Source organism: Anguilla anguilla, chromosome 9 (genome assembly GCF_013347855.1).
Source record: "Anguilla anguilla isolate fAngAng1 chromosome 9, fAngAng1.pri, whole genome shotgun sequence".
Taxonomy (NCBI): Eukaryota; Metazoa; Chordata; class Actinopteri; order Anguilliformes; family Anguillidae; genus Anguilla; species Anguilla anguilla.
This window is the reverse complement of record NC_049209.1, coordinates 24,015,466-24,028,751: the sequence shown is the minus strand read 5'-3', so window position 1 is coordinate 24,028,751 and position 13,286 is coordinate 24,015,466. Positions and strand designations below refer to the sequence as shown.

Genomic DNA, 13,286 nt, shown 5'->3' with positions numbered 1-13,286 from the left:
TGTTCCTCTGTAGCTATGTGCTTCCTGACACCAGTCGGAAAAGCAGGCAGAAGTCACGGGTTTTAAGGAAGACGGCCAATCCGGTGTTCAATCATACAATGGTGTACGATGGCTTCCGGGCAGAGGACCTGGAGGAGGCCTGTGTGGAGCTCACAGTCTGGGACCACGACCGCCTCAACAACCACTTCCTGGGTGGTGTTAGACTGAGTCTGGGCACAGGTGAATGGGTCCACTTCTAAACCCATTCTAGCTGAAAATTATTATTAGCTTCACTAACTAATCAGCGTTTGGTCTGCTGTTGGCAATTTGATTTGATAATGACAGTGAAATTGTTTGTTTCTCTTAGTTCTACCATATCTTCAAAAGTAAATGAAAATGGAAAAAATAAAAATGCGATACCTCTTGATGTGGTACTGCCACTGTATGTAAAAACAATCTGTATATCACATGCACGAAACATGCACTGTTACAAAGGGGCTATTAGGACTAAATCTTAAACCTAACAGTTTTCTTAACTTAATGATGTGATTGTTCTGGTCTGTCTCTGCGTAGGTAGAAGTCATGGAGCAGTAGTGGATTGGATGGATTCTAATGCAGCTGAAGCAATGCTATGGAAACAAATGATGGAATCACACAATGAATGGGTGGAGGATGTATTGCCTTTAAGAATGTTGATGATGGCACACAGCATGTCAAAATAAGAAAGAAGGATTTCAATATTTTAAATAGCGTGTGTTTGATTGCAGTGAATTCTCCTGTTGTTACTTAATCAAGAGTGTATATTGTGTGTTGTGATGAATGTGCATCAATGATTGAATCTAAAACTGCTTTAATAAAAAACTTTCCTTTAGGCACGTTAATTAAAGTGCACTGTGCCATGTATTGATGCAAGTAGGGTAATATTCCAGATGTTCAGATTAGTTCTCTACACAATTTGGGGTATTTCATCATGTTTTAACAGTTATTTCTGCACAATAAGTTTTTTTTCCTGTTAACTTCATGGCTATTGATCAATCAGTTAACAGCTACAATTTAACTCAGAAGATTTGGCTCACAATGTGAAACAAGCTTATTTTTTTATTAAGTTGCCAGATTGTACTTCTGCTCACATTAAAATCCATACTTACGAACATTTGGGCTTCACTTTCTGTGCTCTTACTTATCTCTGTATGTGTTATTAGCTTTGTGTGTTCTTTTTCATTACTCTATATTTGTAATGTCACAGTGCTCCACAGGCAAAAAATATAATAAAATTATATTTCCATCAGGCTTTGTTTTGTTTATTATTATTATTACAGAAAGACAAAAAAAAAACATTAAATCAAACAAGTAAAATTGTGTGAATAATCAGTTAAAACAGGTACAAACTGAGACTGTAAACTGAGGTTAAGTTTGAGTTTATTTGAGATTTCTTTTTACAGTGATGGCAGGGTTTTGTTTCCAATATGTGTGTGTGTGTGTGTATGTGTGTGTGTGTGTGTGTGTAAAATTTAGACTGCGAGTTTCCTAACTTTCCTGCATGTTAACATTTCGCATCACTGGTTCTTGACTGCCACAGCGCATATATTTATTTTTTTGTCGAGGTTTTGAATTTGTAGGTTGGATTTTAAACAAATGAATACCAAAGAACGAGGGTGAAAGCAAGTGTGTCACAGGAGCATCTCTTATTCACTGTTTCCCGACAAGCATGCATTTGTGTACATTTTATATACTGATTATGACTGTCGAAGCCTTTGTAATAGTATACGCATCCTCAAGTTTGCTGATGCATTTGTTATAGTCAACTCCAGCAAAATAAAAATGAACATGGCCCAGTAATCAATTATGTTATTTAATGGTAAAAGCACAAAACAAAATATATGCTCTCAGACTATGGGATAAATCTAAGAACACCCCCTCCAGACAATTTTGTTGGAGTTTGTGGTGAGTGAACAACTATTTATGAATATATATTGGCCACAGGCTGTGACTAATATATTAAAGCACTGTGCTTCAAAGGACTGTGTTGTTTTTTAAGGACATAGCTTTATAAACAGTTTGACAAAGCCATGTTGCAAGTCAGTTATTAAGAGCTTTCTGATTTTGCAAACCATATGTAAAAAGATTATTATTATTATTATTTTATTATTATTATTCAAAAATGGCGTTGTGAACAAGAACAACGGTTTCAAACGGGGTTGGGGGGCAGGGGGGGCAGGCTCTGAGGAGCGGTAGATGACGCACAAATAGTGACATATCGCGAGATCAGTGTTCACACGGCACCGTACGCCATATTTTTCTACGTTTTGTGTGCGTTGCAGTTGTAGTAACTTTGTTGGGGGAAGCGGGTAATTGAGTTGGTTAAAAACTTATTCCAGAACTTGTTTTTGCCGATATTTACACCATATTGATGAGTCCGTTGGTAGCTGTTATGAACTGACTTTCTGTATCGGAAGATCTTCATTTTAATACATTTACGGCGCTTCTACAACTGGTAAGTTTTGTCTGCGTAGCTGCTTTAAAATGCGTCGTCACTCGCTGTTGTTTTGGGACATGGACCTTAGCTAACGTTACTTCGCTAAGTTAACCAGCTAACACTTGCTATTTTCAGGACGTTAACTCGCATTTGAAAGAACTTGCAAACTTCCACCCTAGATAGCCGTCTGTGCATGATGAATGTCGGAAAGGGGAGTGTTTCACATATTATTGGAGGTATTTTAACCGACCGAAATTATGCTAGCAAATTCATCTAGCATGTGGCAGTCTGCAGTGAGCGTTAGGCCTCGATTACTTCGAAACTAATTTTAGGGGAAATTGCGTTCTTTGATTAATACTTGTGTGCTTTGCCATTTGGTTATATTTTTTAGACTTGATGAAAGACTATGTATGTTATATGTTTTCAGGTGTGATCCGATTTAAGGGCATACGCTGGTCCGCAAAAAGAACCGTTCTGCGACACCGGAATCCCCAGGCGACATGATCACCAGAAAAAGAGCGCGAGTCGGATCCAAGCCTGAAACGAATCCTACCACCTGGCCCCTGGAAGTTGACACTAGTGAAGAAATTGAAATCGTGGACGACGTGCATACGTCTCCCTTTCAGTATTCCTCACCAGAAAGTGAGGATACGCCTGGTTTGGATCTTGATTTATTTAATGTAGACGATTTTAATTGGCAGCTGGACAAGGATACACTGTATTCGTTTTTTGACGAAGGCGGGAGTGGATTGCAGGATCTTTCAAGGTCCACATCAAAGGGAAGCTATGGAGTCAGTGATACCCTCTCGAATTCCTCGCGCGGAGCAGTTAAATCACCTGCGTGTAAAAATAATTTGCCGGTGCGGATCAACAAGAATGCCATTGCAGCTCGGATGAATCGTCTGAGGAAGAAAGAATACGTGAATGGATTGGAGAACAAAGTCACTTCCTTAGCGGCGGAGAATCGGAATCTCAGACAGGAGAACGAGCATTTGAACAAGAGGGTTGAAGACCTCGAAGACGAGGCGAGGTACCTGAGAGCGGTATTGGCTAACGAAAGCTCTTTGGGCCAACTTTTGTCTAGACTCAGCGGTGTGAATGGCATGAAAGTGTCTACGTCGCTTTTCCAGGAACCGAACAAAAACGACCACGATTACGCCCTGCCTAGGAAAAAGGTGAAGATTGAGGAGAATGAAACATCTGGCGGCGTCTGTCTCCACGTTGACAAGAATCACGTCTCTGTGGAATTCTGCACTAAGTGCGCTGAAAGTGCGAGCACGGCGCTCAAAATGTAGGGTCAAGTAACTTTCATTGTCTTTCCGAGATTTTGAGACTGAACTTGATGATAGAAAAAAATAGTATAGATGAACTACCGGGGGATATACCTGTGAACTCAGTGTAAAAATGTAAAGATATATCCTAAGAGCATGTGCAGTAGATTTGTAAGCAAATGTGTTATTTCCTACAAGTTACTGCTAAACCTGTTGACAGTTTTCTTCTAGGTGGTTGATCTGCCATGCGGGATATGGGTTACAGAACATCCCTGACTTCATGACTCCATGGTAAGGATCAGAAAATGGAAGATGATGCTCGAGGAGAAAGCATATTTTGACTTTATGATATCATTTAATTCTTTTGTTTCAAAGAATTTGTTTGAGTCGTGTTAAAAATCCAATGTAAATATGTCGTTGTTAAAGCAGGGACAGAAATTATCAGTTCCCTAATTTTGCCAAGTGCAGACATACTAGCTCTTAAATTAATATGAATATGAAGTCTTGGCTGGTTGAGGGGAAAAAAATTATTTGGCAGTGAATCTGGCATTATTGGATCACTGCTAATTTCAGTCCCTCCTGTGTACATGTTTGAATATTGTTAATGTACAGGCGGGCAGAATTTACACAGCCAGAGTCTGCTGAATGTGCAACTGTAAATATATTGTAAATAAGATAATGGTGAGGTTTCACAAAGAGCTACATTTAGCTTAAGTTTCAGTGCTACCCCAACATGTGGGAGAATTAAACCCTTGCGTAATCAGTTTAAATGGTTTTATGATTTGGTAAGAACAGCTCTTTGTGAACCTTCACCCTTTTCTGGAAGAATGGTTTTCATTTAGCATCCTTATTTTTCTTTATGCTAAAGTGGATTCTGCTGGGGAATGCTGAAGAAACGGGACCAGCGGCAGCCATCTTGGCCCGGTATATGTTAAAAGGTAGTATGCGGGATGGTGTAAGTTGTTTGCAGTTTTCACTTGCGTTTCACCACACCACAGGTGTTGAACGTTGGTGAACATTCACACACTGTACATTATGGGTGATGTTGATTTTTGGATATTGTTGTCTGATGCATTGTAATTCACAGAATGCAGAAACAGCAGTATACTTTTTTTTCTTTCCAGTCTTTTGTTATTAAAACCATGGAGTAGCAACCACACAAGTGACTTGTAGGATTAGTCTATTACAAGTAGATAAAATGGAGGTTTTTACATAATGATCTGATGACTTGCACATTGACCAAAGAGATGTCCTTGGCTTTCATACTTGGGTTTGTTAGTTTATGAAGAATTTGAGGAAAAGCTGGTAAAGGCAGTTTGTCCTAGGCTTCTTTTATTTCCTTTTGTGTTTTTGTTTAAAATGTAAGCAGTGTTTCATTTACTTGGGAATAAAAGTGTCTGATAATAAACCCCATTTTTGATCATTACTTTTTTGACCTAATTAGCTTTTACTCTTTACATGAATTACTTAAGTTGTCTTTGTTTTTTGCTTCAGATGGTTGGCATTAACAGCTGTCTCCTTTCTCTTTTCAAACAGCAAGCTTTGTGTCTACAAACTTTCTTTTCTCCTCATCGAAATGGATTGAGTGGTCACTGGTTTAGTCGTTCTGAAACAAGCAGTGGAATGAAGATTGTGTGAACACATTTAAAGGGAAGCCTGCCTGTTAAGACTTGTAGGGCTTAATATGTTGTAAATGCCCTGAACTATGGAAATATGTTGTAAAAGCCACACAAAAGGTTTAGGTTATTTTAAATTTTTTAAAAACCCAAGCCTTTAATAGAAATTTTGACCATTGGACATCGCCATTATTTTAGACGCGCAGTGCACTTTGGGTAGATGACGTAAAATGGTTGCACTGGTGGTTAACTCTGTTGTTTTGTCCAGCAGTTGCAGTTGTTAATAGTAAAAAATCAGTACAATGCCAGAGTATTTGTGTGTGATGTGATACACGGCATATCTGTGAATAGAATGTATTCAGTCTCTAAACATCTTGGTGTATCAGCATGTATTATCATTAGGTAATGTGTTTAAAGGAGATATTATGACCCGCTTAAGCTGATACAACGCGGTTCAATAATAATGTTATGTCATTTAAATGAATGGGAATGTTTCAGTACGTGTTTCAGTTTCACCCAAAACGATAGTTTGATCCATGTGGTCAAGTGACTTTGAATGGCTGCTGCTAGAAAGCGCAGCTCTTTACAACAGAACTTTTTTTGTCTCTTGTGGCATAGGCAAGCAGTTGATGCACAGGCACCATCTCTTATGACCTACTCTCGTCTCCTTTGGCCTCCCGTCGTCTTCGTTTTGATAATGTGATGAGGGCTGTCCTCGGTGCTTTCTTGCTGAGTAATGTCCCGTTCTGGCTCAAATTGAAAAGGCTAAACGGAAGACATTTTCAGTGCCACTCGATGGCCAAGAGCAATGGACCGGGAGACCCGTGCAACCATTTGACATCACTACCCAGAGTGCATTGCAACTGTAATGACCTGAGTTGAAGGATTTGCAAAACATTTTAAATAACTAAAATCTTTTATGTGGTTTTTATGCCGTATTTATATAATTAAAGGTATTTACACCATATTAAGGCCTACAAGTCTTAACTGGGGGGGTTCCCTTTACAATTCCCCTCTACTTCTTTTCAGTTTTCTTGGCTAATTGTTCACAGCTCCTTCCTTTGGGTACAGGTTATTTGTTAGAAAAGCTGGGAAATAGTTTGTTTTCAGACAAATGGAAATGCTGATACCCATTAGGTGATACCTTGCGTATATGCACATGCAGAGGTTAGCACGTGCATAGTTTGTCCGTTTTCAAAAAATGAAACGGCTACCCTACAAATATTTGGTCAAACATGGTCTCAGTAGTTGGAAAGTTAAAATATTCTCTGGGTAATTGGCCGTGACCGTGGCTTTAACAGTGGAGTGAAGTATTCTTTATAAAAAGATTCTGTAGGAACAAGAGTTGTTTTCACAAATAGTCAACTAACTAGTCAAGAGCTATGGGATGCTGGTTTAGTGCCACATGAAGCTCCATCACTTGGAGCCCTGTTACTGCAATCACGGCCCTCGTGTTCCAAGAACAGCTGGTTTTCCACCCTCCATTTACATGAGTCAGGTGTAAATACAGTCTGGCCAATAAGTAGCACCAGTTCAGTTTATTACCTGGGGGAAAAGAGAACCAGGGCTGGATTTGGATTCAAGGTCCAGATTTTAGTATCCACAGCATCAGGGTTTTTAAGCTGACCTTGCCATATTTCATTGGTGGTTCCCCCAGTTCCTGGAGATAGATTGTCCTGTAGGTTTTCATTTCAACGCTAATTTGGCACACGTGATTCTACTAATTAGGAATGAATGTGATCTCTAGCTGTTGAATGAGGTGTACTTTGTTAGGGCTGGAGTGAAAAACTACAGGATGGTAGATCTCCAGGAACAGGGTTGGGAACCGGTGCCTTATTTGAACTTAGTGATTCGTTGGCAGAGGCTGTGGAAAATGCATGCCGAACATACTTGTCTGAACAAATCAGATTCCACAAGGTAAATGCATCTGTGGAAAAAAGCATTAGTATCCTGTGCACTTAAGTGGTTGTGTTGGTGCCACCCGGTAAGTCTTTTGTTTTGACATCCTGTGCCCGAGCTGCTCAACTCTGTTCCTGGAGATATACTGTCCTATAAGTTTTCATTTTAACCTTAATTTTCCTTCCTTTCTACCAATTAGCAGGTCAAGAAGATCTGTGATCTTCATTCCTTGTCCCGACAGGCTGCCAGTGTACACTTTTTAAATTTTTTTAAATTAAAGCTATCAATACACAATTAAGTCACCTCAACTGGTTTCTTGGGTCTGACTTGGTTGCAGATATTAATGCAAAAACAATCCAGTGAGCCCTGTAGCCTGCCAGGAGCAGGAATGAAGATCACTGCTCTAGCAGTTGAATGCTTTGTTAGAGGGTAAAACATGAAATTTGACTAATTAAGAAACATGAACAGCTTGTTAAAACTAATGGATTCAAATTGTGGTTGGAATAAAAACCAGCATACAATTCTGCTTTCTATATGCATGAAGGAAAATATAATTCAGAAGGACAGACAATTACTGATTTGTAACTGTATTGCAGGCTCCCTTTTACTTCTCTTGCAATTTTCACATTATGGACTGAATTTGCACAGGATTGTAAATACTGCAGCTCACAAAATGTCTACTTTGAGCAGTGTAATATAACGGTTAGGAACTGTTCCTCAGAAGTTACAGATTTCATTTCCATATGGAGAACTGCCATGTACCCCTGAGCAAGATATGTAATCTGAATTGGATTGTATATAATGTTTGCAAGAAGACAGTCTTAACTAAAAGCAGCTGCAAAATTTAAGTAGTGGCTTCAGTTCTCAGCATGTGTATACCTATAGCAGTTGTTTCCATTAACTTTCCCAAACTGTCCTACCTTGTAGGTAATGTACTTCTATTGGTGTTGATATGCAGGACCTGCAGATTTAATGGGTTACATATGTAGATTCTGAAGGAAATGCCAAATATGTCCACACTTTATTTTGAAGAATTCACCTTCTATGTTGGGAAAAATGATTAGGATATTTCTTTGTTTTAAAAGTATACTCTGAATTATACACATCCCAGATGAGGATTAACACTGTCAACTGAATGTATTCCCTGTTGTACTAACATGGATAAGTCACTGAAAATAAGAGTAGTGAATTGTACCAAAACCTTTGAGTAATGTATTGGGTCCTTAATAGTAAGATGCAGTGGGTCCGTAATGCCTTTAGAACAGTGTACAGGTTTTATTTTGAACTACTTAAAAGTAAACAGACATGCAGACATTGCACTCAAGACAAGGCAGTGGGGTTTAAAAAAAAATTTGAACAAGTTTTGTTATTCTCTCAGTTCTTCACTATCTGAGATGGGTAATTCAAGCATTTTAACATAAATGCCATAGTGCTTAGAGCTCAGGTAAACGCCTAAAAGACACTGCAGTATCAACACAACATTCATTCTCCTCAGGATAGGCTGGGTGATGGTGATCCAGAACCGAAGCACATTTCCCTTTTCTGGCATTGGTGAGGTGCTGTATCTGGAAGATGGGACAATATTTGGATGCAATTTCATCATCAAATATGCTCTTTATTTTAAATATTTACTGATGGTGTAAATCCCATAGATGTAACAAGTCCTTGCTATGGAATATTATTTTTAATTGATTCCAACAAGTGGGTAGGTTGGATCAGTCTGAACATGCTGCATTCTGCTTACCTTGTTGCCAGGCCAGCACTGACGGGTAATGCCAACATAACCGGATACAGGCCACCAGCAAGTCCTCCAACTAGCCCACCTCGGATTAGGGCGCAGGTTGGACAGTTGAGCTCTCCTGAGTATCATAGGTTTACATTTTACAGCACAGACCAGTGTACTCTTGTAGGATACAAAACGGTACTTACTACATACCTGACAACAAAGGTTGTGATACAGCGCCATTGTAAAACGCCACTGTTGTCAGAAACGGCAGAACCGCCATAGGAAGACTTGACGTAAACAGACCCTGGGTGACATTGAGAACTCCTCGAAAAAGGCTATTTGCAAGAAGTCCTACAACTGCAGCGCTGCCTCCAAGATATATTGGGCCATTGGCAAAGAATCGCCTGAATAATGACAACAAAATTTTATTAAATTCAGTAACTGGACTCGTGGCAACAACAAACGCATGAATACAGAGGTATTAACTTCAACGTACCTATCTCTCTCTGGGAGTCGCTCGTACTTCGATAGGAGTAATTCAAGGACCACCGATTTCGGAGGCACGTTCCTCGTGTCTTCGATAGGCAGAGTATTCTGCGACATTGTGAGCTGTAAATATAGATTAATTAAGTAAGCAATCGCTAAAAAAAAAAAAGTGTTGGGTATAGTGCACTGCGAGTTTATTCCATTATTTGACTCGCTGGGCCTACTCCAGACAAGTTGAGCGTACAGATTCTCAGACGGATGAACTAACATTTGCTGACTTGGGTCATTGTTTCCCAGATCCCGATATTTGAACAATAAACGGAAAACGGTGACAGTGCAAAAATACAAATCCACGTCTCAATGGTAACTTGTTCATCTTTATAAACAGTACCTCACATTAGCTACATTGTTAGCTATTTACAGAAAAATGTCACTGGGAGAGCTCAGAACGCAAAGAGCAGTTCTGTATTCTGCATTAACACTTACATTATGATGTTTCCGTATCTACATTGCGTCCTGTGATTTTGCAGTTTGAAATTCAATGTTTTGATCTTCAATAGTCACTTGTGAGCGCAGCCATATTTGACCACACGTGCTACATAATGCAACTTTGAACTCGAAACCACGGAACTGTTTTTCAGGTTTCCTATTGGCCAATATGCCCACAGGCAGCAAAAACGCCTACTGCAATTGGATCATATTCCTTTCAATCACAGCAGGTAGTAACCAGCCTTTTCGTTGCTAAGGTGAATTTACGGCTGATGCAGCTAGTGGTGCTACTCCGTGGTTACAGATGACTTGAAGCCAATGTGATTAGCCTGGCTCTGCAGGCGTTGGATTGGGCCGCAAATAAATACAACATCAATTCAACATTACATTTACAGGACACGTTTTTATAAGACAATTAATTGAAATTGTGAAATGCAGGTAATTGCAGAATCATGCGTTTTCACTGAAAACTTGCAGTGCACATCCGATAGGCGTCGCAATGACTGGGAAGAACATAGCTTATGTTCTGGCTAGTAAGCTAACGCTCATACTGGCGAATTCTATTTCTGCTTTACTGCCAGCGTTTACCTAGCTTTCTGACTGGCTAACAAACGCTGCTGTAAGTCTACACGCTTTGTATGTCATGCTATTGATGTTTTCAGGCAATTATGTTATTTATCGCAGGTTGTTATAGTTAGCCGAGCTAGTTAGCTAACGTTAGGATATTGGACATGCATCGTAGGTAACTGACCAGATTGCTAACTATGGTAGACAGTGATCAATTGAAAAATAATGCTGATCTCTTCCTAGCTAGAAGGCGGTACTGCAAAACGTTCATTTTCATTTAAATCAGTCATTCATGTAAATCAGCACTAGCAAACTTGCTCATTAGATTCATAATAACGTTAGAATATTTTTTAAATTCCTGGTCTGTATTTAGCGTTAAACAAGATAATGTTAAGTAACGTTAGCTAGTTCATTCACGGATTGGCTGGTTACTTAAAGCTAATTAGTTACAGTTGGACTTTGTATCAAAGTAGGACAAGATAACGTTAGCTAACGGTGCATACATCCTCGACTCTGGGTATGAAGTTCAGTACCCTGTATTATAATGTTGCTAAAATTAATTTATAGAACATAGGTTACAATGACGGTGGCTATCTGCACGTTATTAAACATGTGCACACGGGACTGAATGGCAAGTTAACCTCACCAAAAAGTATGAAGAAAACCATCACTTAAGCATTCACCTCCATACACACACTCGGAAACTGTAAGGCTTGTCTGTCATTCTACATACATTGACTGAATAGCCAGCTAGCGAACTATCGCTGTGCCTTTAATGTTTGGACTGCGATTGGTTTCCTTTTTTAAATCCTATGCTCATCACATGGGAGGGTCACTGACACCATGCCAACAGGCTGCTTGTGGCTATGAAGAAGAAAAAGTGATGGAACCAGGGGGGAGATTGCCTGGAGCTCTCACGTTCGAGGAAACTTTATTTGAATGAAGTACCCAAACTGCCGCAGTCTCCGTTTTTTTAACAGTGCTGTAAATGTCGCTTTGATTCCTGCGTGTCGGCTTGTGCCAAGAAGAGAGAGGGGAAAACGTAGAGCACCAGTGTCAGCCCATCTTCCGGGAATACGTGTAGCAGAGATTTATTTGTGATTCTTTTAGCTGGACCACATGACCAATGGAGAAATTAAACACCTGTGTGATATAGTTTCAGCTCCCCGTTGAATTTTGTAACGTGGCTTCTTTTGGAAATGAGCATGTATCACGCCAAACGGGAGTCATGTAAGGCGTGGAATTGGATCACTCGTATTTTCTTGGGTGTAGCACAAATAGAAAACGTTAGCAAAGTCAAGCAGCGCAATATTTGTTTTATTAAACTTCGCTTTTTGTATAGCATTGCCAGCGACCCCATTATCTGGAATCGGCCGTTCTAACCATGTCTCTGCCGCTCTCTGTGCCTGCACGTTTTTAAGGCTGTACACTCGCCAATAACACAACGTCTTGCTGATGGTTTACATGTGCGCCTAAAACTTTTATAACTTGGAACATTGTAGCCTATGTAATGTAGAGGGGAGGAGTATTTTTATATGTTGTTCAGCACTACAATACAGTCAACGGATTGCCAAGAAGCAAGGATGCCTGTAAGAAAAAAAGGTGAGTGACTGAGTAGAGCTAATGTGTTGCCTAACAGGTGCACATCATACGGGGCTCACGTCATGTTGATATGCGTGTCAGCGGTTGCGTTTCTATATGATTATTTAAACCATTCATGTCAGGTCGGAAAAAGAACATTTCCCAGGCTCTAGGTAGCAAAACAGGCATTTGATTAATACAATATTCGTACAAAAAGTTGCAGCCACACCAGAATTTGACTGAGCAAAAGACCCAGTGAAGTGTTTTGCTTGTTTGTGTTTATTTGTAACGACGTTTGGCAATAACATAATCCAAACGTCCATCTAGATAATGCAAGAAGCCTATCGTAGGCTATATTTTGCATTGCATGTCCCTTTGCATTTTTAAAATTTCATGCAAGAAGTCATATGCGCTACTTGTCTGTGTTGTTGCCTACTTGCCAAATGCAAGCATAGCTGCTGTTCAATAAAAAAGATACTCGATACAACATTTTGACTTATCCAACTGTCTTTCCGACATCAAATATTAGCCGTGATTTCTGACGTCATTATTTCTAACATGACCCCTTAATTCACCTGTTGTTTTAGCACATTCATTGTATAGGCCCATTTCCCTTTGACATGTGTAATTAAAATGCTGCTGATAGGCGTACTAACATGTTTGTGTGTTTTCATATTTTAAACATGGTAATTGTAAATGTATGTTGCAAAGCAGTGATCCGTATAAATTACTCAGCGTGTTGCTTGCTCATGACCCCAAGTGCTCTTAGTCGCTGTGGCTGTAATTGTTTCTGGACGCGGTTTATATCAATTTGTTCAATATGTAGACCTGTAGTCGAAAACTATGTGTGGTAAATGTACCTCAGATGTGTTGTACGATTCGTCTAAAACACTGATGTGCCAGGCTTTTTGCCAAGAAAGAGAAAATCTCTTTCTGTTGGTAAGCTGTATGAGCGACTTAGCTCGAATAATTTTGGTACAGTAAATATAATTTTCCGGAATCCGTTTGTCTGATTTTATAGGGAAAAACGTTGTCTGCCTTTGAGTAAAATATTCATCTAATTTTAAAGAACACGTTATTTAAGATGTATGTTGCTCACTGGTAGAATATTAAAATGATAACTGACATCAACATCGCAATTAGTTTAATAGACAATGGACTGGAATGTCAGGGAGAAGATATTAGCTGAATCATAT

General features: G+C 39.4%; 4 protein-coding genes across 39 annotated transcripts in view; 3 read left to right on the top strand and 1 right to left on the bottom strand.

Annotated features, from left to right (window-relative positions):
- The window catches only part of sytl2a (synaptotagmin-like 2a), a 28,466-nt gene extending 27,197 nt beyond the window's left edge, over nucleotides 1–1,269 (top strand). For 14 of the 15 annotated variants that reach the window (XM_035434693.1, XM_035434690.1, XM_035434694.1 and 11 more), the window contains 2 exons: nucleotides 14–219; nucleotides 553–1,269. In XM_035434693.1, coding sequence (XP_035290584.1) covers nucleotides 14–219; nucleotides 553–701 — 355 coding nt within the window. In that variant the 3' untranslated portion in view covers nucleotides 702–1,269. Of the gene's footprint in view, nucleotides 1–13; nucleotides 220–552 lie in introns of those variants that run through there. The other variant, XR_004767025.1, reaches the window with a different exon arrangement.
- A 1,000-nt stretch (nucleotides 1,270–2,269) lies between these two features.
- On the top strand, nucleotides 2,270–5,523 carry crebzf (CREB/ATF bZIP transcription factor). Of its 2 annotated transcripts, XM_035432308.1 has the most exons (5): nucleotides 2,270–2,473; nucleotides 2,883–3,746; nucleotides 3,958–4,017; nucleotides 4,595–4,664; nucleotides 5,263–5,523. In XM_035432308.1, exons 2-4 carry the CDS (start codon nucleotides 2,956–2,958, stop codon nucleotides 4,659–4,661), a joined length of 918 nt encoding a protein of 305 aa, XP_035288199.1. In that variant the 5' UTR covers nucleotides 2,270–2,473; nucleotides 2,883–2,955; the 3' UTR covers nucleotides 4,662–4,664; nucleotides 5,263–5,523. The 2 variants fall into 2 exon arrangements, with proteins under 2 accessions (XP_035288199.1, XP_035288198.1); XM_035432307.1 differs by lacking the exon at nucleotides 5,263–5,523 and having other exon boundaries at nucleotides 4,595–5,152.
- Nucleotides 5,524–8,496: 2,973 nt separating this feature from the next.
- tmem126a (transmembrane protein 126A) lies at nucleotides 8,497–10,088 on the bottom strand. The gene is made up of 5 exons (XM_035432309.1): nucleotides 9,940–10,088; nucleotides 9,464–9,576; nucleotides 9,178–9,371; nucleotides 8,986–9,100; nucleotides 8,497–8,806 (listed from the first exon to the last, which is right to left on the bottom strand). The coding sequence occupies exons 2-5, from the start codon at nucleotides 9,568–9,570 to the stop codon at nucleotides 8,608–8,610; spliced, it is 615 nt and encodes a 204-aa protein (XP_035288200.1). The 5' UTR covers nucleotides 9,571–9,576; nucleotides 9,940–10,088; the 3' UTR covers nucleotides 8,497–8,607.
- Nucleotides 10,089–10,194: 106 nt separating this feature from the next.
- The window catches only part of dlg2 (discs, large homolog 2 (Drosophila)), a 228,270-nt gene continuing 225,178 nt past the window's right edge, over nucleotides 10,195–13,286 (top strand). For 9 of the 21 annotated variants that reach the window (XM_035432262.1, XM_035432259.1, XM_035432273.1 and 6 more), the window contains exon 1: nucleotides 10,196–12,111. In XM_035432262.1, the coding sequence (XP_035288153.1) occupies nucleotides 12,045–12,111 (67 nt within the window). In that variant the 5' untranslated portion in view covers nucleotides 10,196–12,044. Of the gene's footprint in view, nucleotides 12,112–13,286 lie in introns of all 21 variants that reach the window. The other 12 variants (XM_035432261.1, XM_035432260.1, XM_035432255.1 and 9 more) reach the window with 5 other exon arrangements.